At 38.6% G+C, this 16,049-nt stretch overlaps 1 protein-coding gene across 7 annotated transcripts in view; it reads left to right on the top strand.

Annotated features, from left to right (window-relative positions):
- The window catches only part of RALGAPB (Ral GTPase activating protein non-catalytic subunit beta), an 843,236-nt gene that overhangs the window by 34,027 nt on the left and 793,160 nt on the right, over nt 1-16,049 (top strand). For all 7 annotated transcript variants that reach the window (XM_053712501.1, XM_053712446.1, XM_053712384.1 and 4 more), the window contains exon 2: nt 7,601-7,806. In XM_053712501.1, the coding sequence (XP_053568476.1) occupies nt 7,627-7,806 (180 nt within the window). In that variant the 5' untranslated portion in view covers nt 7,601-7,626. The remainder of the gene's footprint in view (nt 1-7,600; nt 7,807-16,049) is intronic.

Raw genomic sequence — 16,049 nt, 5'->3', positions numbered from 1 at the left:
CACACACAGTACACAGCTTTCACATGCATGCAGCCACACAACATACACACACACACACACACACACACACACAGTACACAGCTTTCACATACATGCAGCCACACAACATACACACACACACACACACAGTACACAGCTTTCACATACATGCAGCCACACAACACACACACACACACACACAACACACACACATACACACACACACACACAGTACACAGCTTTCACATACATGCAGCCATACAACACACACACACACACACACAACACACACACACACACACACACACACAGTACACAGCTTTCACATACATGCAGCCACACAACATACACACACAGTACACAGCTTTCACATACATGCAGCCACACAACATACACACACACACACACACACACACACACAGTACACAGCTTTCACATACATGCAGCCACACAACATACACACACACTCACACACAGTACACAGCTTTCACATACATGCAGACACACAACATACACACACACACACAGTACACAGCTTTCACATACATGCAGACACACAACACACACACACACACACACACACACAGTACACAGCTTTCACATACATGCAGCCACACAACACACACACACACACACACACAGTACACAGCTTTCACATACATGCAGCCACACAACATACACACACACACAGTACACAGCTTTCACATACATGCAGCCACACAACATACACACGCAGCCACACAACATACACACACACACAGTACACAGCTTTCACATACATGCAGCCACACAACATACACACACAGTACACAGCTTTCACATACATGCAGCCACACAACATACACACACATACACACACACACACACAGTACACAGCTTTCACATACATGCAGCCACACAACATACACACACACACACACAGTACACAGCTTTCACATACATGCAGCCACACAACATACACACACACACAGTACACAGCTTTCACATACATGCAGCCACACAACATACACACACACACACAGTACACAGCTTTCACATACATGCAGCCACACAACATACACACACACACACACACACACACACAGTACACAGCTTTCACATACATGCAGCCACACAACATACACACACACACAGTACACAGCTTTCACATACATGCAGCCACACAACATACACACACACACACACACACACAGTACACAGCTTTCACATACATGCAGCCACACAACATACACACACAGTACACAGCTTTCACATACATGCAGCCACACAACATACACACACACACACAGTACACAGCTTTCACATGCATGCAGCCACACAACATACACACACACACACACACACACACAGTACACAGCTTTCACATACATGCAGCCACACAACATACACACACACAGTACACAGCTTTCACATACATGCAGCCACACAACATACACACACAGTACACAGCTTTCACATACATGCAGCCACACACACACACACACAGTACACAGCTTTCACATACATGCAGCCACACAACATACACACACAGTACACAGCTTTCACATACATGCAGCCACACAACATACACACACACACACACACAGTACACAGCTTTCACATACATGCAGCCACACAACATACACACACACACACACACACAGTACACAGCTTTCACATACATGCAGCCACACAACATACACACACACACACACACAGTACACAGCTTTCACATGCAGCCACACAACATACACAGACACACAGTACACAGCTTTCACATAAAGGGGGGAGAGAGGGGGAGCAAAAGAGGGGGGAGAGAGGGGGAGCAAAAGAGGGGGGAGAGAGGGGGAGCAAAAGAGGGGGGAGAGAGAGGGAGCAAAAGAGAGGGGGGAAGAGAGCAAGGGGTGGGACCGCTGTACTGCAAAAAATGGCCCGTGTGAACTGGCTTTAGGACTAGTATCTTATAATTTGCTATAATTTTTTTTAATAAAATATAATGAACAAATGGAAATAAACACACTTTTTCTAACTTTGACCGCCAAAATCTGTTACACATCTACAACCACCAAAAAACACCCATGCTAAATAGTTTCTAAATATTGTCCTGAGTTTAGAAATACTCAATGTTTACATGTTCTTTGCTTTTTTTGCAAGTTATAGGGCAATAAATACAAGTAGCACTTTGCTATTTCCAAACCACTTTTTTTTCAAAATTAGCGCAAGTTACTTTGGAACACTAATATCTTTCAGGGATCCCTGAATATCCCTTGACGTGCATATATTATTTTTTTTAGAAGACATCCCAAAGTATTGATCTTGTTCAGAAATAGCAGACATATATGGCTTTGGCGTTGCTTTTTGGTAATTAGAAGGCCGCTAAATGCGACTGCGCACCACACGTGTATTATGCCCAGCAGTACAGGGTTTAATTAGGAAGCTTGTAGGGTAAATTTTAGCTTTAGTGAAATGTAGTAGACAACCCTATTGATCTAGGCCCATTTTGGTATATGTCATGCCACCATTTCACTGCCAAATGCAATCAAATAAAAAAAATTGTTCACTTTTTCACAAACTTTAGGTTTCTCACTGAAATTATTTGCAAACAGCTTGTGCAATTATGGCACAAATGGTTGTAAATGCTTCTCTGGGATCCCCTTTGTTTAGAAATGGCAGACATATGACTTTGGCATTGCTTTTTGGTAATTAGAAAGCCGCTAAATGGCGCTGCACATCAGACGTGTATTATGGCTAGCAGTGAAAGGGTTAATTAGGGAGCTTGCAGGGTTAATTTTAGCTTTAGTGTAGAGATCAGCCTCCCACATGACACATTCCACCCCATGATCCCTCCCTAACAGCTCTCTTCCCTCCCCCACCCCACAATTGTCCCTGTCATCTTAAGTACTGGCAGAAAGTCTGCCAGTACTAAAATAAAAGCTATCTTTTTTATTTTTTATTAAAGCATATTTAGCTTAGCCCCCAACCTCCCTGATCCCCCCCCCCCAAACAGCTCTCTAACCCTCCCCCTCTACCTTATTGGGAGCCATCTTGGGTACTGGCAGCTGTCTGCCAGTACCCAGTTTACAATAAAATAGATTTTTTTATTTTATTTTTTCTGTAGTGTAGCTTCCCCCCACCCCCTCCCAGATCCCTTGGATCGTTTTTACATTCATTCCCTCCCCCCTTTCTCCCACTTTTTAACATTAAATTTTTCTGTAGTGTAGAGGTTCCCACCTGCTCCCTCCCCGTGCATGTGCCCGCCGCCCCCCGTGCACGCGCATCCGTGCGTGCACCCGGCGATTCCGCCTCCCTCTTACTGGAAGAAGCCATTGATGACCTCCCACATCGGCTCCCACCCACCAACGATTGCGGCCATCGATGTCCGGTGCAGAGTGGGCCACAGAGTGGCTCTCTCTGCATTGGAGGGGTAAGAAAGGTTATTGCAAGATGCCTCGATATCGAGGCATCACTGCAATAACCGGAAAGCGGCTGGAAACAATCAGGATCGCTTTTCAAGACTGACGGCGTATGTCCTCGTTGTTAACTGTATTTTTTTTGAGGACATACGCCCTACGTCGTCGGTCGTTAAGGGGTTAAAGGAACATGAAACACAAATGTTTAATGTCATGTTTTAGAAAGAGCATGCAATTTCAAAAAACTTTCCAATTTACTTCTATTGTCTAATTTGCTTCATTTTCTTGATATCATTTGGTGAAAAGCATATCTAAATAGGCTCAGTTGCTGCTGATTGGTGGCTGCACATAAATACCTTCTTTGAGTGGCTCACCCAAGGGCATTGCTAATTCTTCAACAAATGATATATCTCAAGAATGAAGCAATTAAAGGGACATTGAACCCCAATTTTTTTCTTTTGTGATTCCGATAGAGCATGCAATTTTAAGCAACTTTCTAATTTACTCCTATCACATTTTCTTCATTCGCTTGGTATCTTTATTTGAAATGCAAGAATGTAAGTTTAGATGCTGGCCCATTTTTGGTGAACAACCTGGGTTGTTCTTGCTGATTGGTGGATAAATTCACCCACCAATCAACAAGTGCTTTCCATGGTTCTGAACCAAAAGAATAGCTTAGATGCATTCTTTTTCAAATAAAGAAAGTAAGAGAACGAATAAAAATTGGTAATAGGAGTAAATTAGAAAGTTGCTTAAAATTGCATGATCTATCTGAATCACGAAAGAAAAATGTTTGGGTTCAGTGTCTCTTTAAGTAACAGATTGTAAATTGGTAAGTTGTCTCTTTTAAGGGATTAAACCTAGAAATACCACTCTGAATGCGAAGAGTACTACTGGTTCTAAGCAGAAAGTCATGCTGACCCAATCAGCAGCATTAGTTGCACAACCCTGCTGTGATGCATTATTTGTTATTAATCTATGAAAATTGTGATTATTTTAAAGCAGGGGTATCAAACTCAAAGTATCTGGGGGCCACTGGCCAAGTGTTCTTCTCCCATGGGGGCCACTTGAACTGAGTAAGTGATCCGAAACTGGATATACTAGGAAATGGAAGTGACATTTATCCAAGTAGTAGTGAATAGTGGGAGTTGTAGCCCACAAACGACATACAGTTGTATATTTTTCCTGTGAGTACCAAGTGAAGTGATCATCTTGGAACTGTATAGCAACGTAAAAAGTGATATTTACCCAACACAGTGCGTGGTTAGAGTCTACACTAGATGCTTTGTCTTTATATTTGTCTTGTGAGTGCCTATAGAGAATGCTAACTAGTTACACCTTTTAGTACCTAAAAAAAATTGACAGCCCAAATTAAATTGGTTTACTATTAAACAAGGGAGGGCCAGATGAAACTATCTTGAGGGCCGCATTTGGCCCTGGGGCCTGTACTTTGAGACCACTGTTTTAAAGGAACATGAAACCCAAACGTTTTCTTTCATTATTCAGATAGAGAATACAATTTTTAAAAGTTTCTTATTTACTTCTATTATCAAACTTGCTTTGTTCCTGTGTTATTCTTTGTTGAAGAGATACCTAGGTAGGTAGCATGCACATGCCTGAGGCACTACATGACAGGAAATAGTGCTGCCATCTAGTGCTCTTGCTAATGTATAACATTGTTGCAAAACTGCTGCCATATAGTGCTGCATGAGCCTGCCTTCCTGCTTTTCAACAAAGAATAACAAGGAAGCGAAGAAAATTTGATAATAGAAGTAAATTGGGAAGTTGTTTAACATTGTATGCACTATCTAATTCATTAAAGACATTTTGGGGTTTTATTTCCCTTTAATGATCTATAGTTTATCTGATAGTAGGCAGCTTTAAAACAACAGAAAAATCTTTATTGGTAAGGATGATTATAGACATTGAAACCATATTGCTTAGTAGTAAAAGTTATGATTTTTTTTTTTTTAAATGTAGCGCTGAGCATTAGAAAACAGACGACCAATAATGGAACAATTATTCAAATTGATTATATCATTTTATATAGAGCTGCAACAACTAATCGGCATAATCGATTATGAAAATAGTTGTCAACGAATCTCCTCATAATCAATTAATTTGTCTGTGCATAGCACCAGCTGCTTCACTCCAATGCGCTTATGCACGTGGTATTGTGTTTTATGCTTATGCCTTTAGCTTAAAGGACGTCTACAGACATTTTACTTTTCACTTTTTCAGGACAGTATAAGTTGTTTTTTTGTTTTTGTTTTTTTTTATTTAAGTTTACAACTACTACTGTCTTATGTGCAACCCAGAAATAAAACAGGAGTCCTAATTTGGATTGTTTATATTAAATCAGGTGATTTGGGACTATGCTTTGCATGATATAGTGCTGAGCTTGTTATTTACACTTAGTTCTAGATTGATGGGAGTTGTTATTTGAATGATGTGCATTATTATCTGTTAGCACAATTTTTAGCGGATTGCTTGCTATTGCTGATTAAATGTACTCTATAGATAAATGTGTAAGGCTGTGTCCTGTTACTGATATATAGTATTTAGCCCTTTTGCCTTTTTTTTAATTTTTTATATTTTTAATTAATTGGAATATGTACCAAATTCAGCCCCCTATAATTATGTATTTGTTATTTTAAGAGTGGACTAGATATTTTTCCCCTAACCGTATAGCTGTTTGTTTACCATTGCATACAGATATTCTAGATATTTTTATGTCAGAATGAAGTTCAAGCTTACTTTAAGAAGCGCCTTGCATTGGTTAAGAGCTAACAAAGATAAATAGCTCACCTTGGTGATATTGTCAAAACCCTACTTATACATCTCAAACACCTCAACACCATCTTAGCACCTCTTCTCTGCTGCAGGCAAAATAGCTTGCAAAAAAGAGAGCCAGCCAAAGCCAGCATGTGGACGTGTTGACATTTTTGCACTTCAATGCGAAGTTTCTGAAAGAGTGAACCCCAAGGCAGAACATAAAGTGATCTGAGATACCATCGCAGAAAATGCAGCATGTCTGCAGAAAGAGCAGGAACTGTTACTGCTTTAACCTTGCAGCGCTGCTCCACATCAGGCTGTTCTCTTCAAAAAGCGCTATGCTCTGGCAGCACTGTGTAGGTTTTCCTTAACACAGCGCATCCACAGCAAAGTGCTGTTTGAAGAGAAAAGTCAAATATGCAGTATTGGCTGGCTCTCAGCCCCATAACTTTTCCCAGTCTGCAAAGGTGTGTTTTCCAAGTGAGATTCTTATGAGCAATGCACCTTTTTATTACTAAATTTCTATGTTAGATCAAGAGAAAAGGAAATGAATTTATTCAAGATACATTTTACAATTACATTTTTTTTTTGTCTGCAGCTAACTTGCAATCCAATTTTCAACTGTTGCAATATATTATAAAACTTTAAAAACTGCTTTATTCTCCAGTTAATCAGCACATTGCAACTGAACTGGTGCTTTAGTGTTACTGCCTAATTTAAAATAGAATTTTATTTTAAAATAACCTGCAGAAAAAATTTCCATTAAAAAAATCTCATCGCAGAAAGTGAATAAAAGTTCTGCCTCTGGGAGAGTGAATAACAGAATGTTATAAACAGTGGTAATCTACCTCTTAATAGTTCTACCTCTTTTTAAACAGTTTATGGTTTGGTTTTGCTTAATTATAAAAATGTGTTAAAAATTGGACCGACAGTTGTGTTAATGTAAAGTTGTAAACTTTTAGTCTGAAGTTTATATTTATAACACTCAGTATGTGGATTTTATTTTAAATATAGGAAAAAATTATTCATATTTTTTATCCGATTAGTCGATTAATCAAAAAAATAATCGATTGATTAATCTATTCTGAAAATAATCGTTAGTTGGAGCCCTAATTTTATAACTTAAAGCTGAATGTGTATGTGACAGAGCATTGTAAATGAATGCAAAAAAAAGGCTAGTTCAATGGATATGATAGCATTAAGTTCACAGCAAAAATTATCTGCAGACAAAATTATTAAAAAGCATTTTAAACTGTAATTTTGTTAGCATTTTTTAGGGACAGATATTAATTTTGCGCTGGCCAAGCAGTCACTGTGCATTATACATTATTACAATGGTCTTTTTTTTTCTTTCGCCCCCTTCTTTTTCCAGAATTGTGTCGTTTTCCTCTGCATGGTGTGTATTTTTATTTTTTTGTCTCATACTTACTCTTGTACTTGCTTTATTTTCATTACAGACTTCTGGTCAGGAGAAGCACTCACAATGTACTCGGAATGGAGAACACTACATCTTGTCATTAAAAATGACCAGGGTCACACCAGTGTGCTACACAGCTACCCTGAGAATGTGGGCCGTGAAGTTGCAAATGCAGTCGTCAGACCTTTGGGGCAGGCTATTAACTCTCTGACTAATAGTGAGAGCATATTAAAAACCGATAAAGAGGTAAGTATGACCCCTAAACACTTCACCTTGCATAGCAAAAAAAACCCCCCACAAAATATATCAATTTACAGATAGAAAGATACCGTGTGATTAGGGGAAATAAAGAAAAAAATACTGCTGTGTAGAATTTTGACTTGTTTCTTTTTTACAAAGAATAATATCTAAGAAAACTGTATATTAAATAATAGTAAATAAGCTTATTAGTCCCAGTTATCTACAGACCACACATTCTATAAAGATTAGTGGTTTTGCTTTTTCCTCTAAAGTAGGTGGCTCCTTTATTTGATTTAAGTTTGTTAAACTGGAAATTTGGAGTGGGAGGAAAGAAAGGAGAGTACTGAGTGGATGCAGTATCAGTGATAGAATCCACAGGGTTACAACTGGTACCAAACAGGCCCTGGTGCTTCTGTGCAGTCTGGAAGTTTGCAAAGCTTAAGGACAAGGAGGCTGTGATTGGGTATCATAGGAGGCATTGCACTGGAGACCTGGTATAGCTGAAGTAATGGGATGCTCTGGAAAATGTAGCTTTTCTTTTATAAGAAGAGTCCATAGGTATCTATAACGTGGGGTGTATTTACTGCCACCTGGGGGAGGCCAAAAACCCTCACAAGCTTTTAATCCCTCCCACCTCAACTCCCTCTCTAGTTAGTTCTTGGCCTCTGAGGGGAGAGGTTGAGTAAGGTGCTCTGCAATCAAGATTTTATTATTTTCTATATAATTATTGGGGGCTCAGACCTGACTTGAGACCCTGTACCCCTCTTCTAGTTTCACTCAAAGAAGATTCAGAAGGCAAGAGTGTAATAGAGCTAAATAAATACCTCTCTTATGGAATGTCAGTACCCTCACAGGAAAATCTCTCAGCCATAACTGCCCTTTGGCGTCGCGGGGACCCCGTCCCTTAGCCTCCACCAAAGGGGTTACAGATATATCCGTGATTATTATCTGCAATATCTTTACTTGCACTGGATGGGCTCTGTACTGCATCAGCATTCGGTGAGGGAGAAAGGCCTCAACAAACTAGTAAGATCAGTGGAGGGTTTCTGTAGTCAAGGTAAGTGACCACATATAGAACAAAGAGATTCCGGTGCACTCGGGTAAAAAGATATTTTAAGTTGCTTTATTAATAAAAATGCATAGAGGATGCCACAAAGGGACAAGGATCCAGAACAGAAGTGATCCTGATGCGTTTTGCGCCGTTACTGGCGCTTAATCATAGGATATGACCCAAGCAAGCCCAACCTCACCTTATAAAGGGAGCTGCAGCCAACCGGCGTCCAGGTAACAGACACCTGTCAGTCACCCCCCCCCCTCCCAGGTTAAGGTGGAATTTGCAAACGGCACACGTAAAAAACATAATATTGAAATAAAAATTATAATATACAAAATTCTGGTAAATTCTGGAAGTGTCAGCTATTACATACATATATTAGACTAATAATGAAAACAGGGAAAGAATGGGAACTGTGGTATGAATGAAGTGAATGAATGAATTTAAAAGTGGATAAGTAAGATTATTTAAAAATAATTTGATATTTGCACAAACCTTCTAAATAACTGAACTAGTTAAAATATGTGTGTTAACATTAAAGAAGAAGGTAATGGAAAATACCAGTATTGTATGAGATATAGTACATACAAAATAATAATAATAATAATAATCTGTGACCTTAAATTAATCCACCTATTATGTTAACAATTTGATAGAAAACATTCATTTAATTGTATATGTAAATAAAACATTAAATTAATTCAAAGTAAAGTAAGATATATCCCACTCTAAATTCATACCATTGGGGTGTCTTGTTCCCAATTTTAGAATCCAGAATAGCTCACGTTTTGTTAAAGACTTATGTCTGTTCCCTCCTCTAGGGTGTCTGTAAACAATTTCTATGATCTGGACTCCAAAATCAGAAACATTGGTGAGATGTACACCATTAAAATGTTTGGCTATTGCAGACTCCTTTTTATAGTTTTTGACATCTCTTATATGTTCTCTGACTCTATCACGAAACTCGTGTGAGGTCTGACCTACATACTGCAGACAACAAAGATTACAGGTGATAAGATAGACCACCCACTTGGTTCTGCATGTAGCATAAAAATTAATTTCATAGGACCTGTCATGTACTGAAGAGGTAAAACTATTACCTAGTATCACTAATTGACAGGCTAAACAATTTAAGTTGTTGCATTTAAAGTTGCCCTTCTTATGCAACCATGTCCTATTACTTTGGGTTGTTTTTGTTTGAACCATACTTGGAGATAATTTGGAACCTAAAGTATCTGGCTTCCTAGAAACAAACCTGCATTTACTGATATATGGTTTTAGATGTGGATCATTATGCAATAACTTCAAATGTTTCTTCAAAATTGAAATAATGTTATAATGAATAGAATATGCCATGCTAAAAACCACAGAATTGTTAATAAACAAACTGTTTTGATTTCTAGTAACTGTGTTACTATATTTTGCTTGCTCTTGTGCTTTAAGTATTTTCTCCTTATAGCCTCAATTTAAAAGCCTGACTTTTAATTCCTCAGATTGATTTGTGTATATAGTTTCATCATTTGTATTTCTTTTCATTCTGAGAAATTGGCTTTTTGGGATAGAATTTAATAAGTGAGGTGGATGAGCTGAGTGAGCATGTAAAATAGTGTTCCCTGCAGTGGGTTTACGGTATGTACTGGAGACAATGGTTATTACATACTTCACCCTTAAGTGTTAAATCCAAAGAGTTTACCTGAGTTGGATTTACTTCACCAGTAAATTTGAGTTCCACATTATTATCATTTAGATAATCCAGAAGTATAGTGGATGTGAAATCTGTAATATTAGAGATGTCAAATATGAATATCATGTCATCTATGAAGTGGTTGTACAACATAGTGCTATCCCTAAACTTATAATTGTCTGAAAAAATGTACTGGAGTTCCCACCAACCCACAAACAAATTGGCATAAGAGGGGGCAGATTTAGCCCCCATCGCCGTACCACAAACTTGAAGGTAAAAAGTGTGGTTAAACAAGAAGTAATTGTGGGTTAGTAGGAACTCCAGACATTCACAAATAAAAAAATTTCTGCCTCACCATATGTTGTCTCTCTGTCAAGGAACCATTTAATTGCTTTAATTTCCAAATGGTGTGGAATTCTTGAATAGACTCTATATCAACAATAGCCCAACAATAAGATTCCTGCCATTTGATGTTTTTTAAGTTTTGTAAAAGGTTACCTGAATCCCTGAGATAACTATATAAATTTGTGACCATTGGTTGAAGGATTGAGTCCATCCACTCGGACACAGGCTCCAAAAGGGAGCCTATGCCCGAGACGATGGGTCTTCCTGGGGGGTAAACTAAGTTCTTATGTATTTTGGGCACGTGATGGAAGATTGGAATGATTGGTGAATTGGGAACTAAGAGTTCCACATCTCTCGTTTATAATGCCCAAAGCTATTCCATCCGGCAATAACGTGACCAAATCTTTTTTTAAATTTAAAAGTTGGTTCAACTTTAAGGGAGCGATATGTGTCATTATCAGATAACTGTCTTTCCGCTTCCCTAACATAGTCAACCTTGTTAAGGAGAACAATTGAGCCACCTTTATCTGCATTTCTAATTACAAGGTTGTCATTTGCCTGAAGTTGGGTTAGAGCAGATAATTATTTACGTGATAGATTGCTTTTGTTACATAAGTGTGGATTTTTTTGATCTACATTACTGGCTAATCTCAATAAATCCCTCTCAACACTGCTTTGAAAGGCATTTATATAAGGCCCTCTAATCTGAATTGGATAAAAATCCTTATTCTTTATTTTAGGAGGAATGATGGATGAAGTTAGGTGACCACTAAGTAGATCCCCACTCCCAGAGAGGTCCCTCATAACCTCCAGAGCACAACAATCTTTGAAATCTATAATTTTTTCAACATTAAGAACAGGATTTGTGGTCACTTTAACTTGATTGGAGTCATCTTGAGAATTGGACGAATGTTCTGAGTCAAAGAACTTCTTAAGTCAGTTTTCGAACAAACCGGTTGACATCAATAATTGTATCAAACACTGAGAATTTGTTAGTAGGTGCAAAGCCAAGTCCTATATCTCTTCAGTTGTAAGATTATAATCAGAAAGATTTACAATGTTCATTCCTTCACTCACTATTTCTTGGCTCTCCTGTAACTCCTTTTTTCTCCTTTGTGACCGCCGTGTCCGGCGTCTGGAGTTGCTCCTAAAGGGACACTTTGTGAAGTAGATGGAGTGGACACTGGATCATCACCTGAATCTTCAGCCGAAGACGGAGCTGTGGAGCCACTGTCATTATCCGATGACATTTGTGAGGTGGCTTCTATATCTGAGGATTCCACCTCAGTGGAGGAAAAGGATATTTATTGCCTTTTTGACGTTTCAAAATTGATTTTGGATGGTTTTTATTATCCTTGCCAGTGTGGTGTCTGAGCCTCCTATTGCCATACTGGGGCCAGAAGTAAATCTTGTTACTTTCATAATCCTTTCTGTCCCTGTCAAATTTGCTTTTCTTAAACTCCGCCAGCTCTGTGTCCAGCTTTTTAATGTGTTCCTTCATCTGTTATTTTAATGTAACATAGGCCTCATTGCCTTTAAGTAATTTGAGGGATAATTTATCATCATCAATTTGGCTTTTCAATTTCTCCCTCCTCCTTTGTTTATCTTTAACCAAAATATTGATGAGTGTTATGGAACATTTGGAGAAAGCATCATTCCATTTGTCTACTAAATCTTGATCTTCTAATTGATAGGTGGGAAATTTGCGCAATCGCAACCCTCTTGGTATTCTATTAGACTCAAGATAGTGTTCAAAAGTCACTATGTCCCACATTAATCTAAGGTCAGTGCTTAATAACTTTTCCAAAGAGTTAAATCTAAGTTTAATATCAGGAGACTGATTTGCTTCATGACTTGGATTAAATATAGTGTGAAAAAAGCTTTCCTGTTTTCAAGGTCAAAATAAGAGCCTGTTGAGCTGGTCTGCTTGTCCTGCATCTTAAACACTGTATATGTAATTCAAAACAAGTGTTCAATATCATATGCAACTTAAATAATAAATTATATTAGGAGGAATTAGAGCCAAAATACTGTTGCTCTAAACTCCAGAACCCCTTATAGTACACTGCAAAAAAGTATGTTTTTTTTTTTAGAAATGTATAAATGAATAAATGTCTCACTGTAGTCTCTTTAAGACAGAAATGGCAAACACTCACTTTACCGAAAGTAATTGGTAGTTCAGACTTGCATTGCTAAGGATGTTGTTGCACAGACATGTATAATCAAATGTAGATAGCGGTTCCAAGACAGTTTTAGAGAGTTTTTTTTTTTAGCAATTTATGAATAGAAAATAAAGCTTAAACCGAACCTGTTGTATGATTTCTTGAATGGTGACCACATATAGCCCAGGAACTATAACTAGTACTAGTTCTACATAGTTTAGGGGATTCCAGCCCTTTCTCATGGCACTTTTGTCATGTGTTTAACACCTAAAAATTAGGAATTTGGGCTCCAAATTTTCCCACATTATTCCCTAGGTTCCCCTTAGCAGCTCTCATGTTTTTTCCCTCAAAACATTTTATTTCCTTTTTTTTCTCTCAAAATTGGTTACTGTGTTAGTAACTGCACTATGCAGTTAGTGGTTCTCTTCATTTTGACAGCGGTTGGGGTGGGAGATAGAAGGGGACTCTAAGGGCAGTGTTTTTTTGTTTTTTTTAGTTTTATTTAAAAAAATAAATAAATCTGTGTTTGGTGTATTTACTTCAGGCGGTTGCCTTTACGTATCATATCGGTGGTAAACCCCGTCTCCCCCCTTGGCTCCCTTTGGCTCCCTTTCTCCTCTTCTCTAACCCTCTGGAAGCTTCTGATTTCTCCTCTGAGGCATCCTGCAGACTTTTTTTTCTCCTGTTAAGTGTAGTCAGTCCACGGGTCATCCATTACTTATGGAATATATCTCTTCCTAACAGGAAACTGCAAGAGAATTACCCAGCAGAGCTGCTATATAGCTCCTCCCCTCACATATCATATTCAGTCATTCTCTTGCAGCCTAACTAAAAAGGAAGCTGTGAGAGATCTGTGGTGTTTTTTAACTTAGTTTATTTCTACAATCAAAAGTTTGTTATTTTTAAATGGCACCGGAGTGTGCTGTTTATTCTCAGGCAGCATTAGAAGAAGAATCTGCCTGGGTTTTTTTTCTATGGTCTTAGCAGACGTAACTAAGATCCACTGGCTGTTTCTCATCTGAGGAGTGAGGTAACTTCAGAGAAGGGGAATAGTATGCAGGGCCCCCCTGCAACAAATGAGGTATGTGCAGTAATTTATTTTCTGAGGAATGGAATTGACTGAGAAAATACTGCTGATACCATTATAAAGTAAGTTCAGCCTTAAATGCAGTGATAGCGACTGGTATCAGGCTGATGTGTGTGTGTGTACACTGAATGTATTTTTCTAAGGAATGGAATTGACTCTGAAAATACTGTTAATACTGAAATAATGTATGAGCCTTAACTGCAGTAAAAACGACTGGTAGCAGGCTTATTAATAATAATACATAACTTTCAAATGTATGTTTAAAACGTTTACTGGCTTGTTAATCGTTTTTGTGAGGTACTTGGTGATAAAACTTATTAGGGCATGATTTTTACCACATGGCCATTTTTGTTTTCTGCATAGAAACAGTTTCTGAGCTTCCCCACTGTTGTAATATGAGTGGGAGGGGCCTATTTTAGCGCTTTTTTGCGCAGTAAAAATTCAGTCACAATCTGTCTACTTCATCCTCCATGATCCAGATCGTCTCTAGAGAGCTCAGGGGTCTTCAAAATCCATTTTGAGGGAGGTAATCAGGCACAGCAGTCCTGTGACAGTGTATTTGACTGTGAAAAAAACGTTAATTATATAATTGTTATCCGTTTTTGGGTACTAAGGGGTTAATCATCCATTTGCTGGTGGGTGCAATCCTTTGCTAACTTAATACATTTACTGTGAAAATTTGGTTGCTATAACTATTTTGGTAATTGTTATTTCAACTGTGTCAGTTTTTCTGTGCTTCTTAAAGGCACAGTAACGTTTTTTTTATATTGCTTGTAAATTAATTTTGAAAAGTATTTCCAAGTTTGCTAGTCTCATTGCTAGTTTGTTTAAACATGTCTGACTCAGATGAATCTCTTTGTTCACTATGTTTAAAGGCCAATGTGGAGCCCAATAGAAATTTGTGTACTAATTGCATTGATGCTACTTTAAATAAAAGTCAATCTTTACATGTAAAGAAATTATCACCAGACGACGAGGGGGAAGTTATGCCGACTAACTCCTCACGTGTCAGTACCTTCGCCTCCCGCTCAGGAGGTGCGTGATTTTGTGGCGCCAAGTACATCAGGGAGGCCCTTACAAATCACTTTGCAAGACATGGCTACTGTTATGACAGAAGTATTATCTAAGTTGCCAGAATTAAGAGGCAAGCGCGATAGCTCTGGGTTAAGGATAGAGAGCGGATGAGATGAGAGCCATGTCAGATACTGCGTCACAGTTTGTAGAACGTGAGGACGGAGAGCTTCATTCTGTGGGTGACGGATCTGATCCAGGGAGACTGGATTCAGAGATTTCCAATTTTAAATTTAAGCTAGAGAACCTCCGCACATTGCTAGGGGAGGTATTAGCGGCTCTGAATGATTGTAACACGGTTGCAATTCCAGAGAAATTATGTAGGTTGGATAGATACTATGCGGTACCGGTGTGTACTGACGTATTTCCTATACCAAAAAGGCTTACAGAGATTATTAGCAAGGAGTGGGATAGACCGGGTGTGCCTTTTACCCCTCCTCCCATATTTAGGAAAATGTTTCCTTTTGACGCCACCACACGAGACTTATGGCAGACGGTCCCTAAGGTGGAGGGAGCAGTTTCTACTTTGGCTAAGCGTACCACTATCCCGGTGGAGGATAGTTGTGCCTTTTCAGATCCAATGGATAAAAAATTAGAGGGTTACCTTAAGAAAATGTTTGTTCAACAAGGTTTTATTTTACAGCCCCTCGCATGCATTGCGCCTGTCACTGCTGCGGCAGCATTCTGGTTTGAGTCTCTGGAAGAGGCCATTCGCTCAGCTCCATTGGATGAAATAATCAACAAGCTTAAGACACTTAAGCTAGCTAACGCATTTGTTTCTGATGCCGTTGTGCATTTAACCAAACTTACGGCTAAGAACTCCGGATTCGCCATCCAAGCGCGCAG

This window comes from Bombina bombina, chromosome 1 (assembly GCF_027579735.1).
Source record: "Bombina bombina isolate aBomBom1 chromosome 1, aBomBom1.pri, whole genome shotgun sequence".
NCBI classification, from domain to species: Eukaryota; Metazoa; Chordata; class Amphibia; order Anura; family Bombinatoridae; genus Bombina; species Bombina bombina.
The sequence above is the reverse complement of the archived record's forward strand: the minus strand, read 5'-3'. Positions and strand labels throughout refer to the sequence as shown.